The sequence below is a fragment of the Ctenopharyngodon idella genome, chromosome 20, assembly GCF_019924925.1.
Source record: "Ctenopharyngodon idella isolate HZGC_01 chromosome 20, HZGC01, whole genome shotgun sequence".
Classification (NCBI taxonomy): Eukaryota; Metazoa; Chordata; class Actinopteri; order Cypriniformes; family Xenocyprididae; genus Ctenopharyngodon; species Ctenopharyngodon idella.
Window position 1 is genome coordinate 14,849,777 of NC_067239.1, and position 18,476 is coordinate 14,868,252.

Consider the following 18,476-nt stretch of genomic DNA (forward strand, 5'->3'; position numbering starts at 1 on the left):
ATCATTTTGGGAAAAGTTTTAATACCATAAATGGACTTGAACGTTTTGATGAAAACCTGAATGTGTCCGAAAGTCCTACATAATCTCTCCATTAGATAAAAAAGTATTTTCTGTGAAAACAAACATTGTGTGCCATATTCTTTTAAGAAAAAAAAGTACTAACCCTTTTATAAATTAGTCAAATAAATGTTTTCTTTGGTATATGAGACTGTGTAGTCTGGCAGGAACCCAGGAATAAAATCCTGTCAAAGTTTAGCATGGCGCAAAACACAGCTAGAAAAAGGTCTGATAACCCCCAAGTCAGATGACACTGAAACACAGACAAAGGGTGTTTCTCCCATAGGGATTAGATTGAACCATTTAAGTGTGACAGTGTGAAGCTTCTCGTTACATTGTTTGAGTGACCGCGTTGCCTCTCAAACTGTCTGAGCGGCCATACCTGCAGATGGCCAGCTGTGATTATAGCGTGCCTGAGTACATACTGTCCCTCTGGCCCCATTGTGCCCTTGTTCATAAGAGCTAATATGAGGTGACAGACCAATGCCCCCCATCATCCCCTCCACCCAATTCGAGCTTTACAGAGGGACTAGGACAGACTACAGGAGCCTGAACAGGCCATATGGCAAAGCCGAAGCAAACGACACTAGTGAGGGCTACGTTAATTCCCCCTTCCATCCAGTATTAGCACCATCTGGCTGCTTCAGAGCATGTCACACCGCAGGACTGACCAATTGCATGAGAGGCTGTTGACGTCACAGACAGGAATGGATACCTCTGAATTTGTTTGTTTTCTTAGGACCACCACATGATTCATACACTCGGTATGTTCAAATATCCAAAGAACGATTACGAGAGCATATGTGCCAGCTGTGGTAACCATCCAAAGCACTGAAGATCATATCAAATGCTAAAGGTATTATTGAGTACATGCAGACTCAAGACTCACCTTTGATTAATTAAAAATATAAAATAAAATATATTAAACATTGCAACAATTTTAAACATTGTAACAGCATCAGTGCTATTTTAGCTATTTTATATTATTTATTAAAATGTTGAATTAGCGTTTATTTTGATATTTTCATTTTTGATGTTTTTTATTTAAGTTTTAAGAAATGTTGTTATGTGCTTTAATTTTTATTATTAATATATATATATACACACACACACACACACACACACACAAATGCATACATATACACTGCTTGGCCAAAAAAAAAAAAAAAAAAAGTTGCTGTTTGGATTTTAATAGGCAAATACTTAAAAGTCTATGGATGGATCATTATTTGATCCATCCATCATTATTATTTTTCTAGCATTTTATATGTTTGGCAACGGTTCTTTTAACTCTAAAAGATGGAGTGTGTAGCTTTTCATTTCTTAAACAACCATGTATTAAGATGTATCATGGCCATATTCCAGGATGACAATGTCAAGATTCATCAGGCTCAAATTGTTAAAGAATTGTTGGGAGGGAGCATGAAGAATCATTTTCACACATGAATTGGCACTGACCTTAACCTCAGTGTAAGTTTTTGGGATGTGCTGGAGGAGACTTTACAGAGTGCTCACCTCTTGCATTGTCAGTACAAGATCTTGACCAAAAAAATGATGCACCTCTCGATGGAAATAAATGTTGTGATGTTATTTCCATCAAGAGGTGCATCAATTTATCTTGTATTGACAATGCAAGAGTCCTGCACTCTGTAAAGTCTCCTCCAGCACATCCCAAAAACTTGCACTGAGGTTAAGGTCAGTGCCAATTCATGTGTGAAAATGATTCTTCATGCTCTCTGAACCATTTTTTCACAATTTTAACCCTGATGAATCTTGACATTGTCATCCTGGAATATGGCCATGATGTGTCTTCCTACATGGTTGTTTAAGAAATGAAAAGCTACACACTCCATCTTTAAAGGTTAAAAGAACCGTTGCCAAACTTAAAACATGCTAGAAACATAATAATCACTGTAATAATGATCCCTTCATAGATTCTTAAGTATTTCCCTATTAAAATCCAAACAGTGACTTTTTTTTTTTGGCCGGGCAGTGTATTTTTAGCTTTCATTTAATGATCTTAATCGTCCAACTTTTTTTTCCTTTTTTAAGACCATGCTTCTATGCATGTTCATGACGAGATCCAGGTTTAGTTATTAAAAAATAAAACGAAATAAGATGTTTATGTTTAATTTTTTTATAAAAACCATAGCACTGTCTGCTTGCTCATTACCAAAGATTCCTAAGTGGCCAGAATTCTCCAAATTAAATTTATTTAATTTCAGTCAGTTACCAAGGAACAATTTCAAAATGTATCTACATTCTTGTTTAAATGTATCTATTTTTTAAATCTATTTTTCATATATATATTTCATTTCAGTTTTATTTTCGATTACAATATATTATATATATATATATATATTTTTTTTTTATGATATTGATATTGAATATTGATGAATATTGATATTGATGATATTGAACAGTATTTGTAATAAGTAATAATAAGATGGCATAATATAATATTATAATTTATAATAACATGACAGTATTTCCTGAATTTTCTTTACTATTTGTTGAGCTTAGTGCGGCAGTTTACCCCAAACCCTGGTACATGGAAAAAAAGGCTTTTTACATATGCATCTCTCAGTCATAGAGCACAATATGATAAGGCCGTTCTAAAACAGCAGATGTTTGTACGCAATTACATGTTTGTGTTTGCACAGGAAACAGTTATTTTCCCAGCAGAAACTTTTTGAACTACTCGCTAATCATCTGTTGATCACAACAGTCTCACATATAAAGCTTAAGCACTTTAAGTCAGTCTGGATGAAAGCATCTGTTAAATGCCTCAAACATTAATGTAAATGTGTAATCAACTGCTTTGTTATCACCAACAGGTCTAAACAAAGAATAAATTCACAAATTAATGAATCAATCAATCAGTCCTTGAATGGAAACCAGAAATGAACGGCTTTCAAACAAACAAAGAGCTTTGATCACTGCACAACAATCAGCCATTAATCAGTGGAGCAATTGCAAACACCAGGCCGAAATGAAAAAATATATATATTTGATCAAAGTAGCAATTATTCCACAAACCATTTTTTTCACCAACACAGCTCACCTGGTTTCAATGTGGTCGAACAGGTGCTGCCAGCGGTCGTTGACATCGCGCAAGGCCCCATGGATCTCTGCCTCCTTAGCCTTGTCGCTGGCCAATAGGAGCTGCTTGCCCAGCTGCTTGAGGTGGCTCTTGTTCTCGCTGAAGAGGTTAATCTCCTCCATGCAGTCCTGAAAAGAGAGGTGCACAATGAGCACAGGCCTCTCATGTGCTTTAGTCATTAACACATCCATCCCAAACAAAACCGACTAACTGCAATTTGTCTCTGGATGGGTCTGACAGCTGTCAAAACTATATTCCTTCTCTCAGAATGGAACCTCTTTAAAAGAGAGGAACAATTATTCACACTGACCCCTCAGCCGCCCAAATCCTTTTCACTTTCTCCATTGCTTTTAAGGGTTCACCTGTTTTGTTTAGTCCAGCCTGACTCACTTTGATCAGCAGGCCTTTGGTTGTCGTCACCAGAGTTATTATAGTTAACCATCAGGGCTTGACATTGACTTTTTTGCTCACCAGCCACTGTGGCTAGTGGTTTTCACTACTAGCCATTTTCACTGGCCACAATTTTGACATCGATACCATGGGGGAAAACTGGCATATAGATATTTTTAATATTATCTCATAATTTGACACTAGGTATGTTAGGCTGCTGTCACTTTAAGACTTGATGCACTGATCCATTATTCTGTTACACATGCGTTCTCCTTCTCAAAAAAAAAAAAAAAGAACTCAATTTAGCAGTGAGAGGCAGCTTTATATGCATGCACTTTGGGTGTGAGCACAAAATCTGCGGGAATGAGTAAAATTATGTGTTCTACGCACAATCCCACGCCGATATTCAAGCCCTGTAACTCCAACAATATTCAGCCGTAGTATATGAAACGAGTAAGTAAGGGGAGGCGGGTTTGTGTGTCAACTCTCTGTCGGACAGATGAGAGAGTGAGAAAGCACAGCTGGAATCCTGTGTCTATTCTGCAGAAAATGAGTATTTGAAGCATTTCAGATATTTCAGTATCAATATGTATTGAAAAATCAATATTCAACGCGCCAAAGTGGCTAGTAGGAGTGACTGTTACACGCCACTGCTGAAATCCACCCGCATTTGGTGGGCGTTAATGTCAAGACCTGTTAACCATAAAAAAACAACTAAACTTAACTTAAAGGGGCTATATGTAGAATTCAGAAAACTGTTATTAGCGACACCTGTGGCCGTTAAGTGTTTACAAGAGACTCAATAAAAAAATTAATGAAACGAAACGAAAATGACAGCGGTGAGAAAACAACAGAAAGAAATGATCTGATCATAGTGACGTGGATATGTTTGCACAAGCTCTGCAAAGCACTACCATCACGTCGACAGATGAGTTATGATAATGTGATTATAAAGTATATTCAAAACTATAGACTATATAGATCTGGCTATGTGAGACTAGTTTGAATCTCTTTTCTTTGTCTTTTCAGAGTAGCTCTTTCGGCATAGTATCCTGAACATTGTATAAGCATTCGTTTCATGCGTCACAGGCTTTTGGGAGCGAGCGTAAATGACACGTTCTTTTGATTTTCCTGGTAAATTCGTCCCGAGTCATTCACATAAAAATCAGTCTACAGGTTTTCATAGACAATCTAGGAAGTCAGGGAAGGTCTCATTTTTAAGTTTCGTTACAAGCTGTTCACACAATGCCAAAAAAAAAAGCGATTAATACATGACAATTCTTACATATAGCCCCTTTAACTTAAACCATTAAAAATATTTTAAATAAGATGTTAACTGAAATAAAATATATGTATTTAAAACAAAAAAAAAAACACCTTATTTTAGCTTGTTGCATGAAATAAATGAAATATAAAATAATTACTATATAAAATAATAACTTTATAGACCTTTTTATACAAGTGTCAAAAACACAACAAATTTCTAAAACTTAACTAAACAAAAATGAAAACAGAAAATATAAAAATAAAAACATTCAAAATAATAAGAATGACCATACTATCTCACTGATACTAAAATGACATTATCAGAAACTGCACTAGAAAGACAATGGCCACCTTTCTGAAAACCTCAACGGTAAACTATGCGCTAATGACTGCAGAGTGCTTGAAGTTGGACTGTTTGATGGTGAGAGAGAAACTGCACATATAAGGCCATTGTTGTGTATTAACAAAGAGGTAAACAAATGAACCAACAGTTACAGTACTCTGCCCTCAATTTTATAGTACACGCAGTAAGCTAGATTAGAGCTAATCTTTAGTCTTCTTTTAAATAATGTACATATGTAACATATTTCAGTAAAAATGAACAAATGCTACAGTATGTGAGTGGATAAAATGGAGCCTCTGTGAAATGTAAAATCTGTGGGGCCTCCCTTGGGAACGCTTACGCGTGCTGTTCATTTGAGACCGCTTTAATCCTTCATAGATACTCATAATAGCATATACCATATAATACCATATTACTGACCTACTTAAGCTCCTTACAAATGTACAACAGAAACTCACCATGACAAAAGCACATAGAAACAGATCCATGTTTCAGCCTTAGTCTAAAATCTACCTTATGTAACCACCAAAACAGCCAAACAATTTTACATTTGAACACATTGCAATTACTTAATGATTGATTTCAAGGGATAGTTCACACAAAAACGAAAATTCTGTCATCATTTATTCACCCTTGTTCCAAACCCTTAAGACTGTCTTACTGCTGAACACAAAAGGAGAAAATATGTCTTGTTTGCCCTTTTCAAGGCAAATACAATGATTGGGCTCTGGAGCTTTCGTCCTTCAAAAAGGACACAAAAGCAAAATAAAAATTATCATAAAAGTGGTTTATATGACTTTCCTCATTTCATTAAACAGAATAAAGTGTTCAGAATATTCTTCAAAATTTTCACTATTCAACTTTTGTGTTACATGAAAAAAAAGTAGACTACCGTTTAAAAGTTTGGGGTAGCAAGATTTTTTTTTTTTTTTTTTTAAATTATTACTTTGATCAAAAGTGACAGTAAAGACATTTATAATGCTACAAAAGATTTCTATTTTGAATAAATGCTGTTTAAAAAAAAAAAGTGTCACTTCTCCACAAAAATATTAAGCAAATATTAGGCACTGTTTTCAACATTGATAATAATAAGAAGTGTTTCTTGAGCAGCATATATTAGAATGATTTCTGAAGGATCATGTGACACTGACGACTGGAGTAATTAATAATGCTGAAAATTCAGCTTTGCCATCACAGGAAATATATTAAAATATAAAACTGTTTAACTAAATTATACTAATATTTCTGTATTAATTATTAATAATAATTGTAATAATGTAACATTTTTGAACAAACAAATGTAGCCTGTAAGAGACTTTTAAAAACATTTTTAAAAAAATCTTTGGGTTTAGAACAAATGGTGAGTAAATAACACCTTAAAATTGTCTTCCCTTTAAGGTAAAAAAAAAAAGAAAAAAAAAAAAAGCAATGACACAGGAAATCAAACCCTACCTTTTTAAGTTTCTCCACCATATCCTCAATACTAAGGTTTTCACCCCTGTGTGCCACTTTTTTCTCCATCTGTGTCAGCCAATCACAGAGCTCTTTGTTTTTATCATTGAAGATGATCCAGGCGTTCAGACGATCAGCTATTTCCTGTTTGCGTAGTGACACCTACACACAAGAGGAACAGAAAAGGGTTAACATGCTTCAGTATGACAAAAATGCAGCCGTAAAATAACATTTTCTTGCAGTAAGTAAAGAATTGTTTGAAAGTGTCAGATATCTACACTGTTAATAACAACAATTTATTTCATTTGTTTTGAGACAATCTTTGAGAGCACATGGCCCACTCTTAAAGGGATAGTTCACCCAAAAATGAATATGAATATATTTTTCCTACTATTAAAGTCGATGGCTATCGTCAACCGTCTGGTTACCAACATATCTTCTTTTTAGTTCAACAGAAGAAAGAAACTCATACAGGTTTGGAACGACATAAGGGTGAGTAAATGATGACAGAATGTTCATTTTGGGTGAACTATCCTTTTAAACTCTAGAGAAAGTACAGAAGAACTTGCACTCTTTGTCCTCATTGAATTTTGTAATGTGCTCTTGAACTGAGACTACCCTAAATCATGCGTGAGTAAAGACTTCAAAACAACTAAGTACAAAGGTGTAAGGTTTCAACTATGAATTTATTCTTTAAAAGCCCACCATCTGAAAGGCTTTTAACAAAACGCTCATCTCATGCTGTGAGATTGATTACTGGACTGTTAGGCAAAGAGTACAGCAAAGGCCTGCTTGCTTTTACTGCTTTCTGTCAGTAAGGGGCTAGTCTATTAGTATGTACTAACACCAAGACACACTAGGGGACAAGGGCAGCACTTTGTAGTTTCTTTTTGCTCATGTCATTCCTAGATTGCCATGGCTTACATGCAACCTTTTAAAAAGAACGAAAGCATTTTCCATGCTACATTTGTCAGTGAAGACTATGCCTTTTGCTTGATCCATTAATGCCACACTTTGAGCTATAACAAAAAGTGATATTGTAGTTTTCCTTTTGCATACAAATATTAATCATTTGGTTAAAAGAAAGCACAAGGACACTGAGATTAGTTGACAACTTCTATTCAAGGCCTTGTTGTCAAACACATTATTTATACATTTCTTTGAGCTTACAAACCTAAGCGACTTACTACAAACATATGCAACCACAAATAAAAGACCTCCTTCCAGAAAAACAAAGCAAGGCCTAGCTTTGCCATCTGTCATTCATTCCAGGGAATGTTTCCACCTGCAACCTGTTGGCCGAAGACACTGACGCACACGTAGACTGGCCAGAAGCCAGAACAGAGCCAATGAGGTCAGAGTTTTAAATAAAGGCACAGCTGAAAACTCACAACAGCAACTCCACAAACTGAAAAACGGTTCATTAAACAAAGCTCCCTGCGTAATGTAGTGAGAAGTCCAAGGGTTGGATATAGGCCATGTAATGATCTGTCCTAAATGTGGCCTTTCTGTTTTTAATTGCTCAGGCTGTTTACAGTTACAAGAGCAACTCCATTCAAACGTCAGCGGGCCATTCAGCTACTTTACTTAATAACGGCAGACTGGACACCTGCGCTAGATAGATAATCTCGAAAAAAGTCCTCAGCTAGCCTGGGGAAAAAACTTAAAAAATGAGCTACATAAGTAATGTGTATTGACATGTGTGCAACTCAGGAGCATTATTTTATGTTACAACCATAACTACAAGAGCAAAACTAATGTAATTATAGTCAATAAGTTAATGGGATCAGTCACCCAAAGATTAAAACTCATAATTTACCAAACCCGAATGACTTTCATTCTTGTCTGGAGCAGAAAAAGTCAATTTTTGAGGACTATCCTGGCCAAATATTATTTCAATATAATGAAGGAGGGGAAGTGAAGGAGGACTGGAACTGTCAAGCTCCAAAAATCTGGTCCATGTGACTCATGTGTAATATTTCAAGTCTTCTGAAGTCATATGACAGCTTTGTTTGAGTAAAAGGTATTAATTTAAGGCATTATTCGCACACAAAAATGGACCAAATCTTTTCAGTGTACTGATTCAGTTTACAAAACTGATTTGGTCTGAAGGATTTGTTCATGAATCAGACTCAGTTCTTAATGTCTCTTAATGTCAACTCTTAATGTCTTAATGATCCAATTGGAGTAGTAATATCCCAATGGATGAAGATAATTTCAAGTCCTCTGAAACTGATATAGTGCATGAGTCATACTGTATAAACTACTTTCATGATACTTTTATGCTGATTTTTATGCCCTTTTGAAGCTTGAATATGCTTCCATTCCCACTTGTAACTTCATGGAAAAGAGCATATGATTTAAAATTTCTCCTAATGTGTTTCACAGAAGGTTTTGATCTACATGTGGGTGAGTAAATGAAAATGTTCATCTTTAAACAGGTGAAACATTTTTCTTGTACTATTTTTCATGTCAGAAACGTTTTTGTTTTGGACATCTTTCTGAGGAGAAAACTGTTATCATGAATATAAATCTAGATCCATTTATGTACATTCTTATTTTCCCTCTCTTTTTCTGTGCCATGCGGCACTGTGAAGTTTCCCCCCACTTCCAGGGGTGAATCATTGTGTGCCTTTCAATGCTGCCTGGACAACAGCTTCTCTTTCCCTCCTACTCTCACACTCTCTCTCCTCTGGAATACAAACACTCACTCACCTTCAAGCACAGTTCTTCCCATTGGCTGTGAAGTTCTTCCACCTGTCCCTGGAGAAGCGCGGTGTCTGCGGGCAGCACATACTGGGACACGTCTGCCTTCATGGTACTCAGCTCTTTCAGTCCTCCAGCCCAAATCTGCAGCGAGCCCTCGTCCTCCTGCATAACACGGCAACCAACAAGTTAAACTCCCCTCCTCTGCCGCACGCTAACCCTAGTCCTCGCTCTCCCTCTCTCTCTGTCCCTGTCATTAGCACATGGGATTAAGGCCCACTGGATGGGACGGGGGAGGGGAGGAGGCGGAGAGGGGGAGGTGGGAGGGAGAGAGGGGGGAGGGCAGAGAACCCATAACAGCATGGAAAGGGATGATGGGGTAAAGGCCAAACATGTTAAGGACACTATTATTTCCTTTGTTTGTCAGTTTCACCCACCTCCATTAAAAGAGGCTTCCTCATCAGAGCTTAATCAACAAGAAATCAAATCAGTCTCATCAGATGGTTATTAACACATTTATAAAGCAACGTGATTATATTAACAGGTGTTTTCTTTACCAAAGACCTTGGAAATAGATTGAGTATATTAAAATACAGGAGAATGACAGATTAAAGCACTTTGTTTTACACTCATCAGGAATTGTAAACAGTCTCTTCCAATTGACTACTAATTTCCCATGTAATAGCGTAAAAATGTGACACTGGCACAATTCATGCAGCAGTTTTCCAAAGTGATCTGTATGCTTAAAAGTGTTTCCAAAAAATAAACGTAAAGTCAAGGCCTGTACATTTAATGTCAGCTGACTTAACACTAAAGAGTAGGATCCACAAGTCTAAGAACACTAGTGAAATGCTTCAATTTTGACTTTTTCTGATTTAATAAATATGTAATTACATATTACATAGCAAAATGTGAAAGCAAGATGTTTATTAAAATATACACTACTGTTGCATAAGAAACATTTAAAAATATTACAAACCCCAAACCTTTGAATGGTAATGTACATGAATTTAAGAATGTCTTAGTATTTGGTTTGTCCCCCTTTTGCTTTATTAACTTTACAAGTTTATGTAAAACCAGCTGATCATGTTCTCCGGCATGACTTGAGATGATCTGATGAAGAACATCTAAGCATCTGTACAATACCATCACAAACTAGCCTACATGTGAAATATGAAATTGTTAAAGGATAAGTTTACTTCAGAATTAAAATTTCCTGATGTCATCCAAGATGTTCATGTCTTTCTTTCTTCAGTCAAAAGAAATTAAGGTTTTTGAGGAAAACATTTCAGGATTTTTCTCCATATAGTGGACTTCAACAGTTACCAACGGGTTGAAGGTCCAAATTGCAGCTTCAATGCAGCTTCAAAGGGCTCTACATGATCCCAGCCAAAGAATAAGGGTCGATTGGTCACGATCGGCCATTTTCTAAAAAAAAATTAAACATTTATGTACTTTTGCTCGTCTTGCACTGTCTGCGATCTGCGAATGTGCAAAGACTAAGTCAAATGCCCTTTACAAAAAAGGTAAAACAAAGATGTCAGAGAAAATGAGAAAATGAGGAGTTTTTTGCCCTACCACGGTACTTCCGCCTATGTCACATGTGACCTTTCCAATGTGATTATGTAATGCGCATCGCAGAGCAGTGTAAGATGAGCATTTGTGGTTAAAATGCATAAAAAATTTTTTTTTTTTTTTTTTTTTTAGAAAATAACCGATTGTTTCGCTAGATAAGACCTTTATTCCTTGGCTGGGATCATGTAGAGCCCTTTGAAGCTGCAATGAAACTGCAATTTGGACCTTCAACCCGTTGTACCCCACTGAAGTCCACTATATGGAGAAAAATCCTGGAATGTTTTCCTTAAAAACCTTAATTTCTTTTCGACTGAAGAAAGCAAGACATGAACATCTTGGATGACATGGGGTGAGTAAATCATCAGGACATTTTCACTTTGAAGTGAACTAGTCCTTTAAATATTTCTTCATTTTGTCATAAATTCTTCTTGCAAATAAACAAACAAAACAACATTATTAAAAAACAAATTATTAATATGGTCAAACTTCGTAAATCCCTGAATGTTTAGTTCACTGTTACTACTGTCAGATGCATACATTACCTTAGTGAGTTGCTCATGTGTCTTTAGATCTTCTATTTTCTCTGGCAGTGGAATCTTTAATCTTGCTTTTATCTCTTCCAGTTTGAGAGCACAATCAGCCAGTCCAGTTTCACAGAGCTTCCAGTTCTGCAAAGAAACAACAGAATCTCTTAATTACTGCGGAAGATGTGTACAAAATAATATTGTTTTAGATTTATCTTTCAGGTTCAATACAATCTTAAGCTTTATCAACATTATGTGTGACAAGTCAATTTAATAATTTCGACTCATCTCATATGTTGAACCCGGAACATTCCTTTAACTGTTTATAAGTTGTTTGACCATGTTGATTATGAGAGCCACTGGTGTGCTTGTATTTTGTGTCTATCACTGTGTTATCTCAGATCAGTGAAGAGGAATTTCCCTTTCACATTGGGGATACACCATCCCCCCGCCTATTGTGAGCACATGCACACATAAACACACTTCTACCCACATCACTCTCTAAACACCCCTCACTTTTGGCAGTCAACACAATGATGTCATCATTCCAAAACAGATGAGCCAATCAGAGCTGGTTATGAGTGGGTGTGACTGGTGTTATATATAATGTCTAACAGTACAGTGGGTCAGCCCCAAGTTTAGGGTGACATTAAGCCCCACTGCTTCCCGGTGAAAACTAATTCAATCAAAGTTATTTATTCCAAGTTCACATGACAATTTATGCTGTTTATACAACTATAACTGCATTTTGTTCTGAGGCCTTCATGATATTCCTTTATTGTGGTTTTGAAAATGAAGTGGGAAGAAATAGAATACAGTTATTTTTGCACTTTTTTCCAAGCTTTGTTCCCATATCCACCTCTGCTTCAGGTCTCAGGGAATTGTGGGATTGTCTGTGAACAATGACAGATGATCCATGTAGACACCGAACTGCACAGTGGCTTAGTAGCCGTGGTTTTTAGAGAAGCTCTCGTTCTGTGTGATATGGCCCAGCTGCCTCGTTTATGGATTATGGCGAGATTACGGCTGATCTCTCATCCTCAATATGAAGCACTTTATTAGTGAAACGCTCAGTAGGGTATGTAGGTCAATTGCAGCTAAGATGCTCACGATAACTCTGCTCTGTCCATACAAAAATAATAATTCAATAAGACAAGGGTGTCAGCACTAATAAGATTGATCCAAGTCTGTGTTACTGTATGTTTACATCATATGTTTTAATTAGCAGGCTAATTCTTGTTTGACATTCTAATGACATCTAAACATAAACATTCAAAACAGTTTTGAATTCACCAAGAAGTCATATGATAAATGATTATGAATAATACATTAAAGAAACAAGCAAAAATTAAAAATGAAACTGTGTCCTCCGTTATTTTTTGAATGCACATTAGCTTCTTATCGATCCACCGGTTAACATTTACAACACTGCTTGTAAAAATATGGGTCAGTCTTCCCATTGGTCTAAATAAAAGCGGCTGAATGAAAATGCAATTTCACTCTCCCTCACCAACAGGTGACGAGTTTGCAGATACCATACAAACACCATGAAGTAAACATTGTCAAAACTCATCAACAGCAGATCAAACAATGTGGCACAAATGTGGACTATTCAGTGATTGTGAACTGCTCTGAAACAAGCCTGTAGAACGAGTAACAGCACAGCGTTTTTACTTCGAAACAACGCTCACATTTATTCAATTAAATTATTGCCTTTTGAAGTTTAAGTCGTTATTTAGTTTTTTTTGGTGCACCAAAAATATTCTCGTTGCTTTATAATATTAATATCGAACCACTGTACTCACATGAACTGATTTAAATATGTTTTTAGTACATTAAGGGATTTTGAGAGAGGAAATGTCATTGCTGGCTATGCAGGCTTGACTGAGCCATCGGATTTCAACAAAAATATCTTAATTTGCATTCCAAAGTTTAACAAAGGTCTTGTGGAACGGCATGAGGGTGAGTAATAAATGACATTATTTTCATTTTCGGGTGAACTAACCCTTTAAGACTTTTTAACACTTTTAAAGGACCTGCGGGGACCCTGGCACACAGAGATTAAAACAACACTGTATTCATTCGGTATATATGCGTACCAAACCGAAAGACCCGTGCTGAAAATTTTTGGTACAAATATTTGTACCATTTCACCCCTATAAAAGACAAGATGTGACAAAGTGAGAAGAGATGTGAGAATTGGGTCACATACTTGAGTTATGGTGTCTGCAAGAGCCTTTCTTTTCTCCACAAGGCCACAGCTTCGCTCCCACGTCTCCATGAAGGCATCCAGTTCAGACTGCAGGCATGTATGCGTATGTGCATCTGTTAAGGGAAGGATCTGTCTGCCTGCCTCCACAGTCTGGCTGTACAGTTCTTCATGAAGCTGTAGTTGCTCCTGAGTCCACTATGGGATACAGAGCATGTAAGATATGCAGTATATGATATACAGAAGCTATCTCCATCTGAACTAGCATTTAATGTATGCAGTTGGAAAAACAAAGTCTTATCACTTACCTCAAAGTCCTTTATAGAGCACTGGAGCTGCTGTAAGCTGCACAGCGCCAGTCCTGCCGGAGGTAGAAGTTCTTCGATGTGTCTGAGTAACCTCGAATGTTTCCTCGAGCCTGCCTCATAGAGCTGCCAATGTCCCATCAGCCCCTCCAGACATTTCCCATGCTGCTGGACCCTCTGCTGTGTCCCCTGCCACTGTGCCTTTAGTTGGGTGAGCCTCAAGATCAGACGACTCCTGCTCACAGTGGAATTTGTTTGTCAAGATTTTCAAGATTTGTTAAAGGTAAATTGAACCAAAAGTCATCATAGGCTTGTGAAGAACCTTTACTTGGGTTAAAAGTGTTTAGTTTACCTAAAAATTTATATTCTGTCATCAATTACTCACTGTCATAAGGTTTCAAATACATGCGACTTTTGGTCATCCTTAAAACACAATTGAAGATATTTTTAATGAATTGGGTCCATTCACTCAAAATATTGATACTTCAAAAAGTTCATGAAAACATTGTAAAGGTAAACCATAATCAATCATAATATAAATCTATCATGTCTCTTTATAAGACTTTGATTAAACTGTTCGATTCATATGGATTATTTTGAAAACCTCTCAGGTTTCATTAAAAATATTCAAAGATGAATACAAGTCTTGTGTGTTTGGAACAACATAAAGGTGAGAAAGTGATGACAGAATTGTCATTTTTGGGTGAACTAACCCTATAAGTTGTGGACTTAACAGAGAATTATTTTTGAAAAGAGACCATAGATGACACAACAGATGAGCAACACATAAAGGAGATGTTAATATCATAAAACTAACTGCAATTCCACTGGCCATTAGCTTTGCTACTCATCTGAAAAACGAATCAACCACATTTATGTGGCACTCTCAATGATTGTTCTTGCAATGGAAAGCCAGACCTGAAAAACATCTTGAACTCAAATGTGCACAAGCTCCATTTGAAGCAGCACTTATCGGCTGAAAAGAAAAATTATTTCACGCTGGTAGCACATGCAGTTTCATTTCCTGAGTGCGAGCCAGCATGTTCCAGTGCTGAGCTCAAAAAAGCTCTTCCACACCATAAATCCAAGAGTTATGGACCCAGCTTGAGAAAAAAAATGAGTTGGAGAACCTTGGTTTTAATTACTCATCAGGTGACATCCAGTTCAGAACAAATTATTACACCACATTCTTTGATTTATTATTCATGGCAGAGTCCCACACTGGAGGTTAGTAAGAAAATTCTGAGGTTACTGAGTTTTTATTAGGGAATAAGTTATTCAGTGCGGTGCTATAAAAGCTCACCTGTCCTCATTCTGACCGCTCTCCAGGAAGCGTAAAGCCTCAATGATCATGGCATCCTGTAGCTGCTGGCTGATGAGGACCTCCACTTTCAGCCTCTGGAAGATTTATTACTAATATATGAGTAGATGAGCTCTGTACAACCATTTCAAAAATAAATTAAACAGTACTCTATTACAAACGGTTTCTGCTGCTCTTATTTTAATGAAAAGTTCAGTTAAGTAAATAAGTCCATCAAATAACATTCAATGTTGACTGTGTTTACATTAAAAATATTCCAATATTAATCAGAATATGGTCAAATTCTAATTATGTATGTGTCATGTACAGCATCTCAAAATGATATAAAATGATTAGGTCAATATTCGGAATGTCCACTGCAGTGAGATATTCATTTATAAGAATGCATATCTAAATGCAAGTTATTCTGTGTTGTGTGACAAAAATTGAAATTCTGTGACAGAAATTGGAAAAAATGTCAAGCAGTAGTGGAAAAACAAAACAGGTTGCTATGTATGCATGAATATTGTGGCAGCATACCATACACTACTGTCCAAAAGTTTGGGGTCGGTAAGATTTCTTAATGTCTTTGGGGAAAAAAAAGTGTTCACCAAGGCTGCATTTATTTGATATACAAATATACAGTAAAAACAGTAATATTGTGAAATATTATTACAATTTAAAGTAACTGTTTTCAATGTTTGATATATTTTAACATGTATGAATTTTCAGCATCATTACTCCAGTCTTCAGTGTCACATGATTCTTCAGAAATCATTCTAATATAGGGATTTGGTGCTCAAGAAACATTTATTATTACCAATGTTGAAAACAGAAACTATGATAGCATATTTGAATTGTCTTACTGTCATTTTTTAATACATTTAATGCGTACTTAAATTAAAAACCCTACTTTAATCCAAAAAAATGCACCAATAGCTCTCTAATTTATGCTAATGTTCTTACTGACATTATTTTCCAAAATAAAGGCCTACCAGAATATGGATTAATTGAAATATATTGTGCATATTTAGATGGTCATTGTGAAGCAACAGGATTAGCATGATGAAACTGAATTTTAGAATGGATTTAACTGTATGCTCTACCTGATGCGCAGCTAGCTGCTCTCTTACAGTAGCATAGTTTCCAGACGTCTGATTGGATAAACCAGCTTCGATTTGGTCCAGGAGCTCCATCCAGCATTGGCACTTCTGTTGGAAGTTCTGAGCACGCAGCAGCTCTCCATACATCTTTCTACAGACAGAGATGTGTATTGGCATTCACCAGACACAAGGGCTGAGACAGTTTAGCTACAGCTAATGTTAGAGTGTAAAAAGTTTGTTTATGGAAAAAAGTAATAGTTCACCCAAACATGAAAATTCGCCCTCATGTCATTCCAAACTATTTCCCCTCATTGAACACAACAGGAAGGATTTTGAAAAGGTTTGAGGGTGAGTAAATGACAGAATTTGCATGTTCAGGTGAACTAGCCTTTTAATAAGATGTAATGTCCATATGGATAAATGCATAGAACAATTTTTAGTATATTTCAGGGCTAAACCTAAATGTTTGAGAACTGAATAGCATTAGCGCAGTGAAGTTTCACTTGCCTGTGTCTGTCTGTAGCCTGAGAAAAGACCTGAACCCACTCAGTGTTGAGGGTCTGCAACCTCTCTTCCTCTGTAGAGCTTAAGAAGAGTCTGAGTTTCTTTTGATTCAGAGCAGCAAGGTTAGGGTTCAGCCCACTCAGATCCAACATAACCATCTTTCAAACAGGAAATACAAAGAAAAACATTTACATAAAATCAAGCTATAACCTTTTAGATTGCTTTAGTTTTTTATTTTCATTGAATTAATGAAAATAACCTCAAAAAGTGCCAAAGATTCACCTTTAGTCTTTCCATGCTTGTAGTGGAGGAGCTCAAAATACTTTCAAAGTTTTTAAGTTGTTGCTCCATTGATTTCAACTCGGTGCTGAAATGGCAATGCTCCTCTAGCTCCTCCTATGGACAGAGAACAGCACAACACTTGTGTAGGACAGTGTATAGATGTTTGCCATCAGTGTGCTGATCAATCAGATTACTTTTACACAATGTTGTATCTAGTCATTGATTTAAAGATCTAAACTTGTTGCCCTCACCTGAACTTGTGCCGCAATCTCAGAAAGCGCCTTGCCAAGATGCACATGGTCACGTGATAGCAACCTGGTTTCTGATTTGATTAGCGAGGCTGACTGAGGTTTCATCTGCCCAATGAGAAGCTTTGAGGCCTCCAGGACTTTTCCGACACTGCTTTGCAAGGTCGACATGTCTTTCTCCAGAGTCTATGAAAGACATTGTTCTTTAGATACTGTATTCATATAGAAGAGCCACACAGGACATAACATATTTTGTCATCTCATAAATTAGTTTTGTTAATGACTTGTACTAGTGTTCAAAAGTTTGGGGTCAGTAAGATTTTTAATACTTTTATTCAGAAAACATGCATTAACTTGATCAAATGTGGCAGTAAAGACATTTATACCGCTACAAAAATGTCTATGTTATTTTAAACGTTCTATTTGTTACAGTTACCACAAAAATATTTAGCAGCACAACTGTTTTCAACATTGATGATGATAATAATAATAAGAAATGTTTTTGAGCAGCACATCAGCATATTAGAATGATTTCTGAAGGATCATGTGACACTGAAAACTGGAGTGAAATAAATTCTCAGGAATGAATTAAATTTCAATATATAACAAAACAGAAAACAGTTCATTTAAATTGTAATAATATTTCACAATATCACTATTTTTACTGTATTTTTGATCAAATAACATGGTGAACTTGAGAGACTTCTTTTAAAATCTAACAGTCATCTTACTAAACCCAAACTTTTGAACAGTAGAGTAAATATACAAGAAGAAGAAGAAGAAGAAGAAGAAGAACCTTTCAAGCTGATTTATCTAGGAAGCCACTGACAAGTATTTTTGGGAGTTAAGATGGAATCGGTAGAGAGTAGGAATTTTTATTTTTATTACAAATACTTCTGGCAGCTACTAAAACATTACAATTAAATAACTCAAGAAAGATTCAGTTGAGGAGTATATGCAGACTGTGAGGGAGATTCATGTCATGAAAACAAGAACAGACCAATTAGGGCTCTGGATGAATCATTTCACAGAAACATGTAGTAATGTGCTTTTGATAGCTTCAGAGTGTTTTGCATTTCTTCAACATTCCTTTTATTCATTTTTATTTT

The 18,476-nt window shown here is 36.2% G+C and overlaps 1 protein-coding gene across 2 annotated transcripts in view; it reads right to left on the bottom strand.

Annotated features, from left to right (window-relative positions):
* LOC127502141 (nesprin-2) overlaps positions 1-18,476 on the bottom strand; it is an 80,165-nt gene that overhangs the window by 11,058 nt on the left and 50,631 nt on the right. For both annotated transcript variants that reach the window (XM_051874742.1, XM_051874741.1), the window contains exons 53-63: positions 17,371-17,553; positions 17,120-17,233; positions 16,841-16,995; positions 16,337-16,484; positions 15,234-15,328; positions 13,934-14,165; positions 13,629-13,823; positions 11,435-11,560; positions 9,327-9,482; positions 6,612-6,773; positions 3,122-3,288 (exon numbers count right to left, since the gene is read on the bottom strand). In XM_051874742.1, coding sequence (XP_051730702.1) covers positions 3,122-3,288; positions 6,612-6,773; positions 9,327-9,482; positions 11,435-11,560; positions 13,629-13,823; positions 13,934-14,165; positions 15,234-15,328; positions 16,337-16,484; positions 16,841-16,995; positions 17,120-17,233; positions 17,371-17,553 — 1,733 coding nt within the window. The remainder of the gene's footprint in view (positions 1-3,121; positions 3,289-6,611; positions 6,774-9,326; positions 9,483-11,434; positions 11,561-13,628; positions 13,824-13,933; positions 14,166-15,233; positions 15,329-16,336; positions 16,485-16,840; positions 16,996-17,119; positions 17,234-17,370; positions 17,554-18,476) is intronic.